The 21,914-nt window shown below is 36.2% G+C and overlaps 1 protein-coding gene across 5 annotated transcripts; it reads left to right on the forward strand.

Moving 5' to 3' along the window:
* Positions 1-1,000: 1,000 nt before the first annotated feature.
* Positions 1,001-19,990, forward strand: yrk (Yes-related kinase). 5 transcript variants are annotated; one of them, XM_016509818.1, is made up of 13 exons: positions 1,001-1,495; positions 8,779-8,815; positions 10,047-10,308; positions 10,413-10,515; positions 10,711-10,809; positions 10,900-11,003; positions 12,148-12,297; positions 15,377-15,532; positions 16,111-16,290; positions 16,945-17,021; positions 17,466-17,619; positions 17,906-18,037; positions 18,555-19,990. In XM_016509818.1, the coding sequence occupies exons 3-13, from the start codon at positions 10,098-10,100 to the stop codon at positions 18,761-18,763; spliced, it is 1,575 nt and encodes a 524-aa protein (XP_016365304.1). In that variant the 5' UTR covers positions 1,001-1,495; positions 8,779-8,815; positions 10,047-10,097; the 3' UTR covers positions 18,764-19,990. The 5 variants fall into 5 exon arrangements, with proteins under 5 accessions (XP_016365304.1, XP_016365300.1, XP_016365301.1 ...); XM_016509814.1 differs by lacking the exon at positions 15,377-15,532 and adding an exon at positions 13,802-13,966 and having other exon boundaries at positions 1,003-1,495; XM_016509815.1 differs by lacking the exon at positions 15,377-15,532 and adding an exon at positions 13,802-13,966 and having other exon boundaries at positions 1,003-1,495; positions 10,050-10,308.
* The last annotated feature ends 1,924 nt before the right edge of the window (positions 19,991-21,914 follow it).

Raw genomic sequence — 21,914 nt, forward strand, 5'->3', positions numbered from 1 at the left:
AGCGAATTTTGCACGTGTCCTATGAGTAAATTGTCGTTGTGGTCTTTCTTTTATCATACTGTGAATGTGTCTTTGCCCTGCTGCAGTATTGTGTTCTGTATGTTTGTGCGTTTTGATGAATGTTTATATGAGTTTGACACTAAGAACTCTACATTGCCTATTTCTCTCTCAGATTGAGAGCTGATTTAATGTGGGGTAAGATGGATGAAAAAAAAAACATTTTGTTGTTGGTGTGCATTTTTATGTATAATAAAATATTTTACTATGACATTACTGTTTTGATTCATTTCTTTGTATATAATGTGCACAAGGCAAATTCCACAAATGCACTTTTGCCACATGTCCCATGATTTTTTTTTTTTTTTTTGACTAAAGGCATATTTTTTGTGAGCCCCCAAATATGCTTGATAAACTGTTATCTAACATAAAATTACCAACAAAAATTGCTTATAATAACGTTGGAACTTTTTTATTGTATACATATTGTCGTTATTTTATCTAATGTTGTAAAACTAAACACAAATAAAATCTAAAAGACTATTTACACATTTGACAAGTTGATGTTGCAAAAAAGAAAAGAGAAAAGAAAACAACCGCTCAATTGACAACATAACTTTCTTAAAAGTAAGCACCTCCGAGTTTAAGGTCAAACTTTGTACCCTAATCGTGGAAGGTTCAATAAACTCGAAAAAAATTTTTTCAGCGTAACACCATGGATATCTACATTCGCTGGTGCCAGGCAGAACTGCACTACCAACATTTTGGGGAATAATTTTTAATGCGTTATTTAAAGGACACGGGATTATATAATAGAATTTAGTGAAGATTACAGTCCTGATCCACACTCCTAATCAGTAGGTGGCGTTAATGCACCTAAAAGTTGTATACCATCCGCCATTAAACATCAAGAAGAAGAAGAAGAACTGCACTACCACCAAACAGTCACCAGGGGTCAGTAACGAACAAGAAACATTTTCCGGTAGCAAGTTACTAACATCAAAGAGGACTTTGCAACATCCAAATCAGCGCAGGTACCTGATAGTAGTGTTTAAAACACAGCCATGATGTCTTGAATATTTTATCGCATTAATATGTTTGCTACAGTCAATTATCCACGCCTTTTTCTATGAAAATGCCAACTACTATTAGTAACTTCCTTAAAACGGACTAAATGTTTGTGTCACCTGTGGTTGTCGATATGAGACAAGACATAACGCTCTATTTCGGTGGTAAAACGTCAGTACTGTGTGAAGCATTCAGCAAACAAATATAATTTCCCGGAAATAACTTGAATATGTAGAAGTGTGCAGCTCAGTGCTGACAGGAGGTGGAGTCGCTCGCGCTTAGCCTGGCGCAGAGTGCGCGCGGAATTCAGCGCTTCCGGACACCGCGCGACTCGGGCGAGCGCATCCGCGGCCGGCTGACCGCCGCACCGACTCCTGTGTCTGTGCCTGATCCACCTCTGTCACTGCCAGCGTGTTAGACATTCATAAAGGTAGGAATGATTTACTCTTGCTTACGCAGTTTACTTACTAACAGTTGCTTTTGGTAATAAGAAATTGATGTGAAATAAGAAGTCTTTTTACTTAAGTGCCAAATGTCAGTGGCAGGTTCATATACGAGGGTCTATGAGAAATTAACTTGTTTAGTGACATCCAGCGGGTGCTAACGGGAATAAACGCTTTTTTAGTGATGCATTTAGGGTTTGAGTTGTTTAATTTGTGTGTGTGTGTGTATATATATACATATATATATATATATTAATTAGCGGGAATTAAGTGTAAATAATTTTCAAGAGTGCTGTGAATGGTTATATTGGGTTAGATGGAAGCTGTTAGTTCCCCTAGGGAGTCTGCTGACTACTCTGTCTACACAAGTGAGAGGCAAAGAAGGTCGAGATACACTGTGAGGGGTGAAAGTGAGAGCTGAGATGATCTGAAACCTTTAAATGAGTTGGATGAGCAAAGGAATCGGCAGCAGGTGCATTCTTTGCAGTGCTTTGCATTCTTTATTCAGCTTTTGCTGTTTGCATTATGCAACCAGTTTGTATCTGCTAAAGCTGAGTGAATGAACCAAATTAGATGGAAAGCATGATAATGAGAACACAAAAATGAGAAGTTTGCCGCTCTGGTTTCAGAGCTTCAGTCTCTGATGCTATATCTAGATATATGTGCCGTTCATCTAGTAATATTGGCTGCTTTTCTACTAGTTTTATCTTCTTTTTTTTTCTCACTGTGAGTGTTAAACCGTTTCTGTCATTTTGATTCTTTGGTTCATTTGTTAATTTTGGTGTATGTCGAGGACTATATCAGGCATCTTCCGCTCCAGTTTGGCAATCTAAAGTGAAATAGCAAAGGAAAGACTGGACTGATGATGGGAATCGTGAGCACTTTTGCTGTTGAACTCTTTTCATAATAAGTGAAAGTGTCATTAAAATGTTTTATGTAGTTTAAATCAAATTGAATCAAATAGCCGTGAGTTTGTCCTAGAGCGAAAAACAGAATGGAATGTCTCTAGGACTAGATTAGGCCATAGGCTTCATCACTTCCTGTTCTGTACAAGGCCACTTCCTGGCTGCTCTCCCCTGGCGCTATGGGAGGAAGTGGGTGCGGCTGTCCGGTAAAATTGTCCAAAATGTGATATGTTAAAACTGACTGAGTTAAAGTCTTGGTTAAACATTTTAGCTCTTTTGTGAATAGCTCAGTACTGACGGCGTCACCTGGTGTTTTTGTGCAGGATGAGTGTTAGAATAAGATAATAAAATGTGCTAAATTATGTTGTTTGCAAAGGTTTCTTGTCTGTTAGTGTCCGTCTCATATTATTTTAGTTGAATCAGATGAATTTCACAACCTTCTGTTTAGTGGAAAAATGGAGAATCCACAATTGGTTTCATTAAAAACTAGCTAGAACTAGCTTTCTATTTTTTCTATTCTAACTACTTGTTTTTCTTTGTGTGTGTGTGTGTGTATAATATATATATATATATATATATGTATATATGCGCACCTTGCTACGTGTACTGCGTTAGGCTAACCGAGACTTGTCATTTGCACTTATATATTGTTGCTCTTTTGTTAGTTTTGACTGCTTTTATTGTCCTCATTTGTAAGTCGCTTTGGATAAAAGCGTCTGCTAAATGACTAAATAAATAAAATAAAAAGAATCAATTGATTTTTCAGAGGAAAAAAGTACAAATATTTTGTTTTTCGAAAGCATCAAGGCTAAAATACTGCCTGTTCATGAAAGGCCTGTTCGTGGAATCTCACTCTGGAGGAAATTGACATCATGTGGAAAAAGGAAGCAGCTGTGTTTGTGACACCTGACTTACTGTTCCCAGGATACACTTAGCTATTGTCTTCTCTCTCTCGCCCTCTTTACCGCTTCATCTCTCTGTTTCTCTCTAATTTTGGTCTTGTACTGTATGTGTGTCTACTGTACAGGTTTGTCTAGAGGCTCATGTTTGTCTACTTGCATGCACTGTGTGTATGTCTGTTGTTTATTTATTCAGAGAGTGTTTCCATGAAAGTTTTTGTGTATATGAATGTGTATGTGTGTGTGTGTGTGAGAGAGAGAGTATTGCAGTGTGACAGCTTGTTTCCCGGGTGTCCTATCATTCCAGTTCCACTCACACAAGACTTCCTGTTGGAGGGGGAGGGAACTTCCTCTCCCTAAGTGTAGGAGAAGTGGGAAAAGGGAAAGCAAAGAATGAAGGAGATGCAAGAAAAGAAAAAAAGATGGTAAAACTAAAGTATTTTGTGTGGGGCAACCTGTAGTATTGTCCTGGGCCCTGTCATATGTACAGTAGTGTACTTATTAGGCTTAAAAAAAGGGCCCGACAATTTAGATGTTGTCTCAGGCCCATGAATTTTAGTGGTCATTCTTTTCAGAATAAAACCGAATTGTACCGAATTGTATGTACAGTATATGTATAGTTTATGCATGTGTTTGTATTTTGCCACATTTTTGTATGACATGTTTTGGTTGCATGTGAAAGTTGGTCTAGCATTAGTTAAGTAGCCTATCTGTTTTTGCTTAGAGGCAATTCTGAGAAAAATGAGGACTCAAAAAAGCTGTGAAGATGTACACAATGCTGTTACAGCATGTTTTATAGCAAAGAATTTAATAAAAAAAAGTTTTTCCAGTATGCCAGTAATTATTTTATATATTACAAACATTAGAAGGATCGATAATAAAATACTCTGCTATATCGTCTTAATAAATTGAGTGCAAAACACTGAAAATCATTTAAAATGCTACAAGTGAATTCAGACATTACAATGTTTATAATGTACAGTATGAAAACTGGACATTCATTTTTAAATCTGCAAAAGATTAAGTTTAACGCTGTTATTAAATTATTAGTGTAATGATTAAGTTTAAGGTTGTGTTTAATGGCAAAAGTTATCTAAATGTAAAAATAGAGGAAACGAACGTTCAGTTAAACATCCAATATCAACTGATATGAATAAATTAATAATAATTTGCAATATCAGCTGTTAACTGATGTATTACTGATATAATATGCATTAGTCCAGCAGTAACACATACATTTCAGCATTTTTGTTTGACTTTTTTTTTTTTTTCTTTGATAAGAAATTAATCAAGTGTTATCTTGTCCACTGAAAACTTCACAGGAAAGGTATGTCCAAGTGTTTGTGACTGAAGTTTCTTCCAGTATGTTGTAAGGTGTCAGTGCGAGGGGGTTAAAACTGATGAATTTCATCATTTACAGTAGCCTCCATTATTACTGAACATCTTTGTCCAGCCGCAGTTTCTCACCGTCTTCCTTCCACTTACCCATGCAGGTATATTCGTAGTAATCTATCGGCCTGTAGGTGAAGCATCTCGCTCTATCTAGAATTCAGAAAGGTGCATACAACACTTATCACATGACCTGAATACATGCTCACAAGGTTTGTTTCAGTTGTTTTCTGATTACGGGCTTTGCTCTGGTGACAAACTAGATGGTCTTCTGCATTTGCTGTTGGTAAGCCCTCAAACCCTCAAATGCAACTTCCTCTTATCGACACAGCTGTAAATGCTACGGTTGGTGAGAATGTGAGAGGGCTCTGACATTTTGATACATATTGAGTTTGCCAGTGTGCAGCCCTGGGTGCTTTTACATTACGTTTTCATAAAACAACTTAGACCCTTATTGTTTGATCAGTCATCTTAATTTCTTTGTGTAGTTTATTCTGTAGTTATATATTTTTTCATCTACTTACCTAAAATAACTTTTGATGATTATGGATTTTGGACTGTAGTGTGTTTAAAAGACTTTTAAAAGGGTTTAAAGGTCCTCGTTTTCAACTGTACCAATGCGTTTTTTTGTTGTTGGATAACAAGACTTTGTCACTACATTACATTTTTTTAGTTGACGTGTTACTGATGGTGCTAACGCATGTGTACACGTGTCAAACCACTTTTAGAAAAAAGTGTGGTGTCTGTGTCCGCTGATCTAGAATATATTTAAACGCTGGAAGTAGACTCGTCTCTTCTCTTCTGTTAAAATGGCTTCCATCGAAAAGAGTGAATAGTACAACAGGAGAAGAGATGTGTCATTTGGCTTCCTCTTTTTTTTAATCTCGATTGTTTCTCCTAAACAGCACTGAGATCAAACAGAGAGTAAATTGAGACTTTTGCTAAAGTCTCCTGCATCTCAGATATTTCTCCTGAGAAAAAGACCCCAGTAATCTAATACGTCTCTGATAATATTTAGGACAGATCTCAACAGCATCTGAGCTCAGAACATACCAAAATTAACAATGAAGGCCAGCTTCATACTAGAGCTTTTGTTGCGGACACATGTCTATTTGATTTCAAAATTCAGTTAGTTAAAAAAGTGATTATCAAAGCAAGAAATGGTTCATGTGACCTATAGTGCAGTTTCCAATTGGAATGAAACCAATCTGACTTGTGGAACCTATTGATGACACATAATTTGCAATTTATTATTGTGCATTTCTCATGGCTGCTTGTCTCGGCCCTTGGAGAGCATATCGCATTCCTCGCATCTGTTGTTATGCACCTGCGGCAGATAAGCTCAAGTGCCATTCTGTCTGTGGTGTGGTGGTAAAGAGGGAAATGCTTCAATAATAGTTTCTCTTAAACCTTTACCTAGCTACTGTGGTAAACAGTTACTGCTAATGTGATGAAATTGTACATTTAGGGGTACAACGACTTGTCTGTACAATTCTGTACTTTATCTGACCCTAAAATTTGAATATTAGTACCTTTAGAGTGGTATTATACCCTTAGGTACTTCTTTGAACCTTTTAGGGGTACATAAGATTCAAAGATATCCCTTGGAGGGTACTGCCCTGGTTGTACCCCTAAAGGTACAATTGCAAAAATTTTCTAAGATGGTGCAAATGTACCATAATTCAGTCAAAAAAGTGAAATGTAGAAACAGATGAGAGGGGTGTAATTGAACTCTGGTTCGAAGATAGCATCGGAACCAAATATAAGCCTAAACGTTGGAGATTTTAATATAAATTCAAACATTTCTTTAATTACTTCAAATGACCTAAGCTGCGACCCACATTGATTTCATAGCTCTATGCTCATACTGAATGTCAACAACATTTTGTCTATTTTCATTTGTGAATTTTAGCAGAGACCACGTTGACACTTAAATAAAAGACAACTTAGAACTTCATTAAGTCTCCTGGGCCTGTATTCATGAAAAATCTTAGTGCTAAGAGTTGCTCCTAGTAACAAAATTCTAAGAACATTCTTAGAAATGTGGGTGTTTCCTCTTATAATTAAAGAAAATATCCTAGTAAAGAAAAAAGTAATTCAGAAAGCATCTTAACCCTTAAAAGAGGTCTTAAGGTCCAAAATTGTTAGGAGTACGGACGAGGACTTTTAAGAGGCTTAAGAGTTTTTTTGGAAGTGGAGAAAATTGACAAAACATGAAGAGGGAGAAGAAATGTGTTGCAATGCATGACAGTGAGTTAATAAGACGCTACACATTAGATCGTGCCCACTATTTTCTGTTTTAAACTTCACATGGCATCTTTAGGTTATAATAACGTAAAAAATTCAAATCCAGATTTTGATTTTCAAAGATTTATTATAAAATTGTATTTTTTCCTCCCCAAAATGCAATAAATCCATGACACGTACTACATTAACATATTTGGCAACTGGAAAAATGCAGCTATGCAGCAGTGATGATGATGAAGTGATGATTGGGGTCTGTCACAACCTTCTATAAGCAAAGTGATCACACAAACAATTACAGCACTTTCAGAACCTTATTGTGTCGCTGTTCATTTCCTTTAAAATACGTTGAGTATGACAGCATGGTAAATAAAAAATAAAGAATATGAAGAGTTTGGTTCCAAAACGCTATAAATCCATTTTGATTAATTTGAGTAAGCTAAATTAGGGGCTCTCTGAGAGGATTCTTAGAATCTTTAAGAATATGGGCCCTGATCTCTGAAAGAGACAACTTTGAGCAATTTTCCTCTGAGTCCTTTTGTCATATTAAAGAGACCGTAGACAAATCTAAAAAGGAGTAAAAGATGGAAGTGTTCACCATGAAGTGCATCTCTATATTTTATTTGGCTTATAAGTATAGAAGCCAATCAAAAAGTGTTTTTAAGCTTGACTTGGCAAAATTGATACGTTTAGCATGTTATGATTTTTTTTCTGCACTTGATGCAGTCTCTGAAACTTTCCTCGTTTCTCTCACCCAGCCTGCTCTCCCTGTATTTCCAGTTCTCAAAACCTAAAGAAAACTCTATAAACAGGAGCTGCTTTTCATTACTTAAACATGTACTCATTTGCTTTTATTCACTTGTGTCAACAACTATTCTTTTTTGTGGTCAGCTGTTTAATCAAACCATTATTTGTTCAGTCGTTTCTAACAAACATTGAATTTAAAAAGTGGTCAGGACTTTTTCAGTACTCACTTTTTCTGTTTCTAGACTATTGCATCAGTGCAGATTGAATTACATGTGATTATCTGAACAGAAAATAAGATAAGAGCACAAGCCGTTGTTTTTATTTGATGTGTTCTTTATCATCACTTATAATTTATTAATTGTAATTCTGCATATAGACAGGCTGAAGATATGAATAGGATAACAGGCTTGTGGAATCATGGGAAATTCTTGAAGAGACATGATAAAAATGGAAACAATAAGCATGGGTGGTGAACAGTTCGGTATTGTTTTCTCCAGCAAAAATGATACACACCTATTGAAAAGAAAAGCTTGTGATGATTGTTGATTTGGTAAGCGTGACGTCTTTGTCAAGTTTGCAAGCGTGTGTGTGTCTGCGTTGTGATATCTTCTGATGGGATGTTTATGTGTATCTTAGAGTAAGTTTGGAATATTTTCATGAGGCAGAGAGAAAAGCATAGATTGGACAGATTGTTCGAGGGGTGGAGCTGTATGTGTTGTTAATGTGTTGCCCATTGCAGCTGGACCCTCTCCCCTCTCAGCAGGAAATGAGGGGGAGGCTTTAGTAGGCCGGACAGGAAACGCTCTCAAAACTGGCATCCTGTTGATCCACTGATGGTCAGTCAGATAGAAATACAGGACATAGCTTTATACAGCGAAAGAGTGGACATTGTGCACACACGTACATTTTCAAGGGGAATTTTAACCGAGAACTTCCCTTTCTCTAGACAGGAAAGAAAAAGGAAGTAACGCTAAAAAGTTTTGTTACAAAATATAAAGTCATTTCACTTTCTTACTGTCTGTTACTTATATAAATGCATTGTGTTTTTCTTTTTCTTGCTCTCTCCATCTTTCTCTTTCTCCCCAGGAAGATGGTGTGTATGGAAAGCTGATGTGCGGATCTGGTGAGAGCCGAATCTGATTACATCAACCTTACGCTCCCACAGTTCATTCATTACATTTACATACCGACCACTGCGAGAAACATAGTAGAAAACCTTCTCAACATTGACAAACCCATGTCATGTCATAACATAAACATCATCACCATTCAGAGACCCCAAAATCAATTTGAACACTCAAGCTAGGGCTTCACGATTCAAAATAAAGATTAAATGGTGATATGACTTAGTGTGGTTAATTAAACACAAATGAAATAAATACATGTGCTGTGTGTTTTACAGTGTAGCACAGCACTGTGTTGTTTTACACGCCATTTGTAAATGTAATGTGTCTGGCTTCTGGTGTCATCTGCTTCCAGCTATTTTCAGCTGTACAAAACAGCTTGTTTTGCTGTTTGATATTGCAAACTGGTGTGTCTTACCTTATTAATTTAATGTATTGTCTTAACTATGAACTCACTGATTTGTAGTGCAAACAGTTTTACTGTTTACTGCACTTTGTTATTCTTCTCGTTATTTCTCTACGGCGGCTAATGACCCGGAAGTCTTGCACATTTACAGAAAACAGCTTACTTCTGCATTGAAAAATAAGGTGGATAGCATGCTTTTAGCACAATACAACATGCACCAACCATCTTCCTAAACTTTGTGTGAGAAATGCTTATAAACCGGCTATTGTCTGCAAAAGAGAAGTTTTAAGGTCTCCCTGTGGTTTTCCACTGAAATAAAAGCTTGATGGTTTAAAAGAATATTTGAAAGCTCAGAAATTAAGACTAAAATATTAGTATTTAAATTTTACAGCTATTACAGAAATTATTATAAAATATTCAGTTTTTTATTTTACAGTAAATTATTACACTATTACAATAGTAATAAAGGTTTAATGCTTATTTAAATTAAATTCATGCCCCGGAGCCGTGTGAGGCACGTTTTATTACGGATTGCGCGCTTTATTTGACGTCTTGTGCACTGTTCAACAGAAACACCCACCCACTGAAATGATAACGCTTGGAGGGGCCAGGACAATTTTTAATTTAACTCTGATCGGATTCGTCTGAAAGAAGAAAGTCATATACATCTAGGATCCCTCGAGGGCAAAGGCTAATTTTCATTTTTGGGTGAACTAACCCTTTAAGTCACACCTTAAAACCAATGTTATTGCATTAAATATCAAGTAACCTACTAAATAATACTGTATCTAATTAATTCTTCTGTATCTTGTTTCTATGGGAAGAAGCTCTGTTTCCAGGGTGATGAGCTGTGTGCTTTAAAAATATTGAATATTATGGGCTGTGCTTGCTGTAAGCAGAGGAAGGCCAGTAAAGCTGTGTCGAGTCCCAACTCGTGTGACACAGGCAATGGGACCCAGGCATTAGAACCCTCCCGTTACATCGCAGATCCCACTTTTAATTCTGGGATTATCCCCAACTTTAATGATTTTTCCAACCCTGCTCCCTCATCCAATTTCAACTCGTCCCGCCCAGCCCCCATCACAGGTGTGTAAAAGTGTCTGTTGAGGTGTGATTTTCCGTGTTGTATCATGACAGAGTAGATAACAGCGTTACTTCCCTTAAACCAATTATGTTGTGTGTTTGTTCAGGAGGCGGTGTAACGCTCTTTATAGCCCTTTATGACTATGATGCACGTACAGAGGATGACCTGAGCTTCCAGAAAGGAGAAAAGTTCCATATTATCAACAATACGTGAGTTCAAAGCAGGACAGTTAGAATAAGATTCACACAGTCTTTTAAAACCACAAATACCAGACATTTCTTCCTTTTTTGCCTTGCTTCTCTCTCTGTTGTTCCCATTGTCTCTCTTTCTGTCTCATTTCCTTTCTTCTCGTCTGTTTGTACCACTTTTTGTTATTTCTTTCTCTGTCCCCTGTCCCTCCACAGCGAGGGCGACTGGTGGGAGGCTCGTTCTCTGGACACAGGGAAGTCTGGGTACATTCCTAGTAACTATGTGGCCCCTGTGGACTCCATACAAGCTGAGGAGTGAGTTACATGTGAACATGCTATTTCAGGAATTTATAATGACATTTATATGCAAGCTTTAAAGTACATTATTGGTGTTTGTCCACGCAGGTGGTATTTTGGGAAGATGGGCCGGAAGGATGCAGAACGACAGTTGTTAGCGCAGAACAATCCTAGAGGGACATTCTTAATACGAGAAAGCGAGACAACAAAAGGTAAATGATTTTACTTTTACTTTTACTTTTAATCATTTAGCAGACGCTTTTATCCAAAGCGACTTACAAATAAGAAAAAGTAATTAAAACTTAACATTTTTAAAGTTAATTTATCAGTGTTTATATTTACATTTTGCATTCAGTAGAGAGACATATATGTGATGTTATGTAGTATTGTGATTAATCTCTTTTTTTTTTTTGTAGCTAACATGGTAACACATTCATTTTTTTAAGGAAAGAAAAAAAATTGTGCAATTATTGGTTTCAGCAGTTTGTGTAAATGGGAAATATATGTGCATAAATGCTACCATTCAAAAGCTTGGGGTTAGTAAAAAAAATTTGAATGAATGCTTTTGTTCAGCAAGGATGTATTAAATTGATCAAAAGTAACAGTACAGACTTTTTACTCTGTTACAAATGGTTTCTATTTCAAATAAATGCTGTTCTTTTGAACTTTATATTCATCAGAAAATAAAATAAATTAAAGAAAAATGACAAATGCATACAACAACATTTCAAAATTAAACATTTAAATTAAAACAAAAAAATAAAGCTAAAAACAATTAAAAATATTAAAAGAACTCATCAGAAAATAATTTATATATTAATATAATTAATAATAAAAAATATATTTAAATAATAAACAGCTATATTAAATTCTAATAATATTTCACAATATTGCTGTTGCCGACCCCAACTTTTGAACAGTAAATGAAAGTGTCAGCAGTGTTTTAAAATGAACTGTGTTAAATATATTTAAATAATCCTTTGAATTAACATTTATAGCCTACTATTAGTGCATAGAAAAACATTTAGTTTACATAATTTCTCTTACAGTGCCATTCAGAAAGTACAGCGATAGGAAACATGCAAAAAAAGCTTGAGAAATATCAGCACAATAATGGTGGTCAATACTGTAGAATAATGGAGGTTCTGTAATGCAGTTTATTTCAATAGAAGCCCAGAACGAGAAGTTCAAACAAAATGACACAACAATACCTAAATGCCAGTGCAGTTGTTTATTGCTGACTGAAAAGAAATTGGTTAATTCTTTCTAATATTTTTTTATTAATAAAAATGGTTTTAAATCCATTGATTTCTTCTCGCCAACAAATTTGAGAGCATCTTTTCGCCCCCTCTTTAGGAGCATACTCTTTGTCGATCAGAGACTGGGATGATGCGAAGGGCGATCATGTCAAGCACTATAAAATTAGGAAGTTGGACAATGGCGGTTATTACATCACAACAAGGACACAGTTTGATACTGTCCAGGAGCTGGTGGAGCATTATACAGGTCAGTGCAATACATGTACACCTCACCCTTAACATACTGTGATTTCAAAATGCATGACAGTACTTTTCAAAGTTTTTTTTTTTATATATAGATTTTGTCTATATTAAAGAATTTCCTCAGAAGGAAGCATTGTTTAGTGGCTCTGTATGTGGCGTGTTGGTATTTACTGCGAATAAAGTTATCAGCAGGTCAGTTTATCTTTGCCCATCTTCATTTCCTCTTTTGTTGCCCAAATGACTTCTCTGCTTCGGCTGAGTGCATAATTTGTATCAGTTCTGTTAGTGATGCCCCTACTCAGCCTGTCAGTCTGGCGCTATCAGCCTTCCTGTTTCACTGTTATTGTTGAATCTAGTCACTCACACACACCCACATGCACATATACTCTCATGAATACAGAGGTTCTTCTCAGATAGACCACTTCAACTGTAAAACTAAAGTTGGGCCACCTACCACCCCAAATATGGGGCAAACCATTACCACAGAACAGTTACTTTCAGTTTTAAGTGCTAAACAATTTTCCCTTAGTTTCTACTCTACATATTGAAATGTACTAATCTAAATTTTTACCAATCTGCTGCTTTAATTGAAATGAACTGGAGTAGTGCTGATCCCTAACTAATAAGTTAGACTGAACACTAGCATACACTGATGTACACTACCGTTCAAAAGTTTGTGATCGGTAAGACACACTGAATTAAATAAAAGTGACAGTAAAGACATTTATGATGTTTCAAAATATTTCCATTTCAATTAAATGCTGTTCTTTTGACATTTCTGTTCATCCAATAATACTGAAAAATATATCATGATTTCCATAAAGATATTAGGCAGCACAACTGTTGCTTGAGGACCAAATCATCATATTCGAATTTCTGAAGGATCATGTGGCGCTGAAGACTGGAGTAATGATTCTGAAAATTCAGCCTTGCCATCACAAGAATAAATTTGATTTTAAAATATATTCAAATAAAAAACGTATATTAAATTATAATAATATTTCACAATTTTACTGTATTTGTGACCAAATAAATGCAGCCTTGGCGAGCATAACAGGCTTCTTTCAAACAGTAGTAGACAGTAAAAACACTATCACAAATTGATGTTAACACAATAAGTGTTGATATGAGCTGATGAATCCATCTGGTCTTTATACTACAATAATAATTATTATTATTATATTTCATAGAATTATAATTGCTATACTATAAAATAATACTTTACATGATTTAACACCTTTAGCATAACTCAACCCAGCAACAGTCTGACATGCTGCTACAGCCACTGACTGTCAGTGATCTCTGTCGCCCTCTGCTGAGTGAACATGTATCATTCAGGTTTTTCATGCATATGTGTGCTTGTGAGTGCTGCTTTAATCTGATTTGGACAGCATTTTGTGTATTTATAAATGTTTGTTTTATATAGCCTGCTGTTTGTGTCTTCTTTGCATCTCTGTCTCCTCTCGTATCTATCTGTGTCTTTCTTTTCTCCGTACTCTGTTCTTTAGAGCGTGCAGCAGGGCTGTGCTGCCGTTTGATCGGCAGCTGTAGGCGGGGCATGCCTAAGCTGGCTGACCTGTCAGTGAAGACTAAGGATGTTTGGGAGATTCCCAGGGAGTCACTTCAGCTCATTAAGAAACTGGGCAATGGCCAGTTTGGTGAAGTGTGGATGGGTAGGAACCACTAAAAGCATGGGAAGGAGGGAACAAAACTCGCACGCCTTGCCCATCCTGCCTGTGGTACAGAGCCTTGCAATTATATTACATTTTTTAAAGAGCTAGTGGTAACACTTTACTTGAAGGGGTGTGCATAAGACTGACATTACACCTTCATAACTAGTTCATCCAAAAATTACAATTCTGTCATCGTTTACATCGTTGCTCTCATGTCGTAACATGATTGACTTTATTTCTCCTGCGAAACACAAAAGATATTTTAAAGAATGTTGAAGGGGTGGGCAATATGACCAAAATCTTATATCACGATATGAGTCATTTGATTTCACGGTAATGGTATATATCACAATATAGTTATTTTTGCTTTAAATAAGGTCTTTATGATATCAAAATCTTTGATACCATAGCAATTTCATAATTCTTGTCACCAGTGTCAATATCACAAAAGAACTAATACTATCCTAAATTTAAGAAAAACTAACTCAAGCTCGCTGAAGACAAGTAAACAGTCAGCGATTATGTAAGAATAAAAAACTAATTACAAGCAATTGGACAAAAAAACTACAGTAGAACAAATAAGTAAGAAATGCTACACACATTGTATAAAGTAATCAAATGCATAAAAACACTGCATATTCTTCACTGTATAAATTAAATATATTTCTTCTTATTAAAGTTACAAAAGTGATTTAGTCAAGAGCAGTGAGAGATTTTCTCCCTTTTGTTGTTTGATTAACATGAATGACAGACAGGAATATCAGACTGCTGTCACTTTAAGAGCTGCCTGGATCCAATATACTGTGTTACACGTGTTTTCTTTCTTTTGTCTTTCATACAGCGTGCGCATATAGCAAAATGAGTTCTCCCGCTGCTGTTTGTGTTTTAACGGCTTAAAATCACTTGTTTTTTTAACATCAATTACATGCAAACGATAAGTTTTTATGACCACGTAGCACAGCAACATCACTTGAGTGTGTAAAGCAGCAGAGATGATAGTCCAAAATCTCTTCAGGTTGACAAATTTCTACTGGTTAATCGTGTCTACCAGTATATCGCCCACCCCTAGAATTTTAGGGAAAAACAGATGTTCTTTTCATTTTTGGTGAAATATCTCTCTCTAAATGATTCTCTCATTATAAGGCAATTATCCTGTGTTTATTTCTGTTGAAAAAAATCTTTAAATTTTACAATAAAATATTTTAGAAGACTTCCATTGTAGTAAACTGCGAAAAGAGGTCCAAACTATTTTGCAAGGCGCTGAAGATGAAAGATTGGAGGTCAGGGATATAATGTAAAGGCTGTGCTGTTTTTGTTCTCTCCCTCTGGTCCTTCTAACATTGCATGCCACCCTGTTTCCCTCCTTTTCCATCCCCCCTCCCTCTTTCTCTCTTTCAACACCCTCAACAGGTAGTAATGATGGTTTATGTTGCTACTTGACTAAAGCCTGTCCAAATGCCACGCCCCAAACTATGGGTTTAGGGCGGGACGCCTGGGAGATCGCCCGGGAAACATTGCAGCTCAACAGGAAGTTGGGTCAGGGTTGTTTTGGCGACGTCTGGATGGGTGAGAGGGATACGACGATACCCAGTGTTGATCTCCATGTCTGCATTTGCTAATGCTACAGCCAGTGTTTCCAAAGGCGCACTGGCTTTCTTCGCCACTTTAGCATGTTTTCCTATGTCTGTTTCAATCAATATGTTTTCTAAAATTTGGTCAATGCAGTCATAATGACAAGAGAATATGAAAAGGTTTGTGGGCCGTTCACAATGCTGAACATTCAAAATGCTGTGATTGACCCTGCTTTGCCAAGCATCAGTCTATGGTTCTGAACTGTCAGCTAATCCCCAATATAGTGCAACGTCAGCCAAACCTCAATAGCATTTTAGCAATGTGTCAATGTTCATTGTGATATTAAAAATGCAACAGCACTTTCGAAAAAAAAAAAAAAAAAAGTTCAGCTCTTTCACAGGAGCTGAGTGTTGTGTTGTCTGCAGCAATCCCAGCTTCCTGTTGCTTTGGTGTGTGGCCATATTCCATCTGTTTCTCTTTATCCCATTCTTTCGTCCCTTAAACGTCCCTTTCGTCCATTGCCATGTTTAAATAGCTCTTCCAGCTGTGTCTGACACTATTTCAATATGTAGGCATGTGGAATGGCACAACTAAAGTTGCAGTGAAGACCCTGAAGCCAGGCACCATGTCTCCAGAGGCCTTCCTGGATGAGGCCCAGATCATGAAGAGGCTCCGTCATGACAAACTGGTACAGCTGTATGCTGTGGTGTCTGAGGAGCCCATCTACATCATCACTGAGTTCATGAGTCAAGGTATGGACAGTCATAAGAATGTCATCTGAGTGAATACAAAGCCAAAATGTTTATATGCATTAGCATTCAAAGGTTTGTGGTTGGTAAAATGTTTTAATGTTTTTGAAAGAAGTCTCTTATGCTTATCAAGGCTGCATTTACTTGATCAAAAATACAGCGAAAACAGTAATTTTGTGAAATATTATTTCAATTTAAAATAACTATTTGAATGTAATTTAAAATGTAATTTATTTCTGTGATGGCAAAGCTGAATTTTTAGCAGTCATTACTCCAGTCTTCAGTGTCACATGATCCTTCAGAAATCATTCTAATATGCTGATTTGCGATTGAAGATACATTTCTTATTGTTATCCATGTTGAAAACAGTTTTGGATGCTTAATATTTTTGTGGGAACTGTGATACATTTTTTCAGGGTTCTTTGATTAATAGAAAGTTCAGAAGAACAGCATTTATTCGAAACGGAATTGTCTTTACTGTCACTTTTGATCAATTTAATACAGAATAAAAGTATTTAAAAAATTTACTGACCCCAAATTTTTTAATGATAATGTATGTTTCTGTATTATATAAATATTACAAAATAATTTAAATTAATTAATTAATTTTATATAAAGGTATATGTACATTTTTTCCTTGATGCTTTTGTGATTTAGGAAGCTTGTTGGACTTCTTGAAAGATGGAGATGGCAGAAATCTAAAATTGCCTCAACTTGTGGATATGGCAGCCCAGGTAAGGCTCCTCAGTCAACAAATATCTAGCAAAAATGTATTATCCATTACTGAGACAGTCCTTCAGAAGTGTTGTCACATGGTTAAGGTTGGAACCAAGAACCATTTCTTATTTAGAACAATTCCTGAACAAATTAATCTTGTAATATATCATAATCAAGGCCGTAGATATTCAGATCCTGAATCGATTAAGGATTCAGCCTGTAGGATTTATATTAGCATGAAATGTACACAACTGGTTATAAGAGAACCATGTACCATAGACATTCTGCACAGGGTCAATCACTCTAAAACCTTCAAACCATAGAAGACATAAGATGCCTCAAACAAATGTGCCAATCCTTCAGATAAGCTCTTAGAAGCATCTTGAGAGCATGTCTTTATTAAAACTACTATCAATCTCCCTTTTTAAGTATGGTGATGAAAGTGCTTTTATTTCTTCTAGATTGCTGCAGGCATGGCCTATATTGAGCGGATGAACTACATCCACAGAGACCTGCGAGCTGCCAATATCCTGGTTGGAGACGGTCTGGTCTGTAAGATTGCAGACTTTGGGCTGGCTAGACTTATCGAGGACAATGAGTACACAGCTAGACAAGGTCATTCACAATCTATGACCCAAACTTGATCTTAATCTACTCAGCATATTTCTACAATCTGCCAGAGTTTCCTCCTTTATTTGATACTATCAAACGTTATTTATCTCTTCCTTGGCCTCTACTCGATTTCATTCCAGCTCATTTTGTTCTAATATTCATTTTACTGCACTACAATTTTCATCTTTCATTACTCTATTTTGGACTGCTATACTTTCTATTTGATCTGTAGTTTTCATAAATCATGATTCAATGTGCTGAACCGATTGTCTTGATTCTCGTATTATAGGAGCAAAGTTTCCGATAAAGTGGACTGCCCCAGAGGCTGCTCTTTATGGTAAATTTACCATCAAATCAGATGTGTGGTCTTTTGGTATCCTGTTGACTGAGCTCATCACCAAGGGCAGAGTGCCTTACCCAGGTGTGTCTTCACTGAACCACTATGGCTACACTTTTATACACACTGTCTGTTTGCTCCTTTCTCTTGTATACAGATTAGGGCTGTGCAAAAAATCTGTGATTAGTAGTAAATCTTCATCACGTGCTTTCAGATGGAGCAGCATGCGCATGACAATCGCATTCGATTTTTTTTGCACAGCCCTAATACAGATATAAACTTTTTATTTTAAAATTTTATTTTTATAGTTTACATAAAAACATTAGCATTTTAAGTGTTTTTAATAAAAAATAAACTAATTTCAAACTGTTTTGATGTTCTGCATTTTGTTAACAAGATAAAAATCAAAAATAAAATATGAATATTTAGTTCGACCTATAGAGAGTGACAGTCAACATTTTCTGAAGGTTAAGCACATTGTTTGAAAGCACTTTCATTTGTTGAATTGGTTTATTTATGTTTTTTTCCCCCTATTCATGTGGATCACCTGTTGCTGCACAAATATGTTTATTTTAGTTTCTGTATGTATGAATTTGTGTAGGGATGAACAACAGAGAGGTTCTGGAGCAGGTGGAGCGTGGATATCGAATGCCGTGTCCGCAGGGCTGCCCGGCATCTCTGCATGAGTTGATGCTGCAGTGCTGGCGGAAGGATCCTGACGAGAGGCACACCTTTGAGTACCTGCAGAGCTTCCTGGAGGACTACTTTACTGCTACTGAACCCCAGTACCAGCCTGGAGAAAACCTGTGATAGACGCATATACACTTAAGTGCATTAGTTCAATATATCCTTCAGGAAAGATGCAATTGCCTTTACTTTCTATCACAATACCTCCATAAACTGATTTTGATCCATGGCCCTTCAATCACAAGCTCCATCTGAACATGCTTTAGTGCAATTCCTCATTCTGTGCTTCAAACTGAAAAAAACTTTCCAAGATACTGCTCTCAAACTGCAAGATTGGGTCACTTTATAAGTCTGAAGTAATACAATGGTCAATGTTAATGTTGGTTCTTTAACTTAAAATACAACAGCACATATTAATACACCATATTAATGCTTCATCTCGCCATTAAAACAATAGCAATTAGTTACCTATTCAATCGTATTACTATATCCACCACTGTATTTGAATGTTCTGTCTCTTGTAGATTATTCAAGTCATTTCTAAGGGGTGCCGAGTGGAGAAAATTTTGCTCTGATATACAGGTAGAACATAAGAATCTCTACTAGGCATTCAACAGTGACCAGGATAACTGAGATTTTTTACAGGCTTATCTAATCGGTGGTATGTTTTGTGATTAATGTGATATACAGGTCTAAACTCCAATAACAGAGAAAGATCTTCCAGCTCAAGAGTAAGGCCACATGAACCTTTTTTTTTTTTTTTTACATACGATTCAGCTTCTGAATGTGCATTTTTCAATGGAACAATTCAGTCTTTCCTTTTTTAACTGGCAAAAAGTAAACAAAAAAGAAATCTTGAAATAATAGTGTATACGTCTCAATGCACAGCTAACCAGGATGTGCCTTGAAATGTCTTTATAGTCTTGAATTTGTTTCTCTAGGCCGTGTTCACTTAGCTAGTCATGTTATTGCTTTCTAATAATCCTTTTTGTTTAACTCTGAATCTAACAATCCTGTATTATCTTATTAGAGAGCAGTTCTGTTGTATAATAGTGGGCTTTATTGTGCCTTTAAAGAAACAGTATTGACATTCAGAAAATACTTCCTTAAGAGCTGTCTTTTAAAATGAGAAGAAAACTACTGTTTTTATTATTTCCTGCATTTTACACTGTATTTTACTTTTTACTTCATATCTCAATAATTTGGTTTATAATTTAAGTGGATATCAAAGCTGTGCCCTTATTCGGGGTCAATGATATTCTACAGGGATAGACTGTAACCCTGAACTGAAGAATGTGTATTACAGTTATGTAATGTTTGTGCCATTTTATTATACTGAGCTTACTGAACCCATGCGTCTTACATGTTTCTTTTACTCTGCATGCACATCATACACTTTTGCAGGATGCTCTCACCTTTATTTATATAGCGCTTTATACAATAAAGCAGCTTCAGTAATGAACAGTAAAAAATAACAGAATCATTGATTCAACAGGCAAATCCAAATTCTGCTGTAAAGAATCTCAAAGACAGAGAAAAATGCTCAATTGCTCACGGCTGCATTCATATGCTCTCCACTTTACTGTCCACAAGATGGCAGAAGAACCGTAATGTGGAGACTTGGAGATGTGCAGGGTTTAGTATGCTGTATTGGTTTATTAATTATCCTGCTGGGGTTTGTAGTCATGATGGTACATTCTGTACCTGCACTGAGCTGGCACTTTGTTCTTGCTGCAGATTTGAGTTTTACGTTTATAAATTAAACAGCTTGTTGCATCTACATTTTGCTGCAGCAGGGTAGCGTGTTCCTCTGCAGCCCTGGGAATGTGTGTGTTGATGATTAATTTCTAGCACATTTCAGCATTTGTCCCCATTTATAAAAATCTGATGTTACGGGGAAAAAATGGAATATAGGTGGTGGAGCAGGTACTTAACAGATGTGTAGCTTCAGATATGCAAATTATTGTAGCTTGATTTTGTTTTGAGCTGAATTTCTTCTTGCAATCTGTGTTTTTAGATTTCAGGCTGTTTATTTCTCATTTAGAATACACATCTATTAAGTAAACACTTCTTCCCAAAGTGATTTAATTTTCTCTCTCTCTCTTTTTTGTATGAAATTTTCTTTTATTATTTTATTATTTGAACACTTTTTAAACGTCTACCCGTTTTATAGTGAGGTGCAAAATTTGGTATTTTTCCAACATAATATGAAGCTCAATGTCCCTAACCTGTGTATGAAAATACTACTGGCATTGTGTATGTGTATATAATGCTATAATCAAAACAACAACGGAGTTCTCTGAGGGCCCACCGGGTGCTATAGGCGCAGCACAACTGAATACATCAATGCAATCAAATAAAACTGCAATTAGTCACAGTGCAATGTTATTAGGACAGCCAAAGAATATAGATATACATTTCTCCAAGTCCAATTTTTTAAATGGTAAAGGGAATGTTGAAAGAGCTTGGACCATGAAAGAAAATTCAAAGAAAATTTGATTACTGGAGAGTAGAGGAGAGACACTATTGGACTGTGATCTTTGACAATGTCTAGATCTCTAATAGATTTAGCTATTATATTATTCACGGCCCACAGTTCTTATAAAGGACGTTATATATTGTGTTCCATCATTATAGGACATCATTCAGTTTTTAAAGAGATAGTCCACCCAGAAATGAATCACCTCATGTTGTTCCAAACCTGTATGACTTTCTTTATTCCATGGGACACAATAGAATACGTTGGGCATAATGTTAGTGACTGACAGCCTAAGTCACTGCTCGGTTTCATTGTACCTTTACAAAAAAAAAAAAAAAAAAAGGGAATGATGCATTCAGATCCTTCCTAAGACATTCTTTTTTAAAAAGGTACTGCTGAGGTACCTTGATACAGGTGAATGAATGACCGAGTCTGTCATTTTGCCTTCTTTTGTGTTCTATGGAAGAATGAAAGTCATACAGGTTTGAAACAACATGAGGCTGACGTGATTTTTGGGTGCATTGTTGTTTCAAAAACTTTCTCGGTTTTCAAGGCTCTATGACATGTTCACAGTCATGGGAGAGCACCTCTATGCAGTTTTAGGCTTTCTGAGTGAATGAATGAGTTCATATGCACTTTCTTAAAGGGGTGGTTCACTGTTTTTTTTCTAGGCTTGATTGTGTTTATGGGGTGCAGTCTAATGGGTTAATGCTTCGTTTAAAAAAAAAAACGCATTATTTTTCACATAATTTGCCTTTATTCCAAAACGCTCTGTCCCTTCTCTGAGAAAAGGGC

This window comes from Sinocyclocheilus rhinocerous, unplaced genomic scaffold (assembly GCF_001515625.1).
Source record: "Sinocyclocheilus rhinocerous isolate Xijiao unplaced genomic scaffold, SAMN03320098_v1.1 scaffold53, whole genome shotgun sequence".
Lineage (NCBI taxonomy): Eukaryota > Metazoa > Chordata > Actinopteri > Cypriniformes > Cyprinidae > Sinocyclocheilus > Sinocyclocheilus rhinocerous.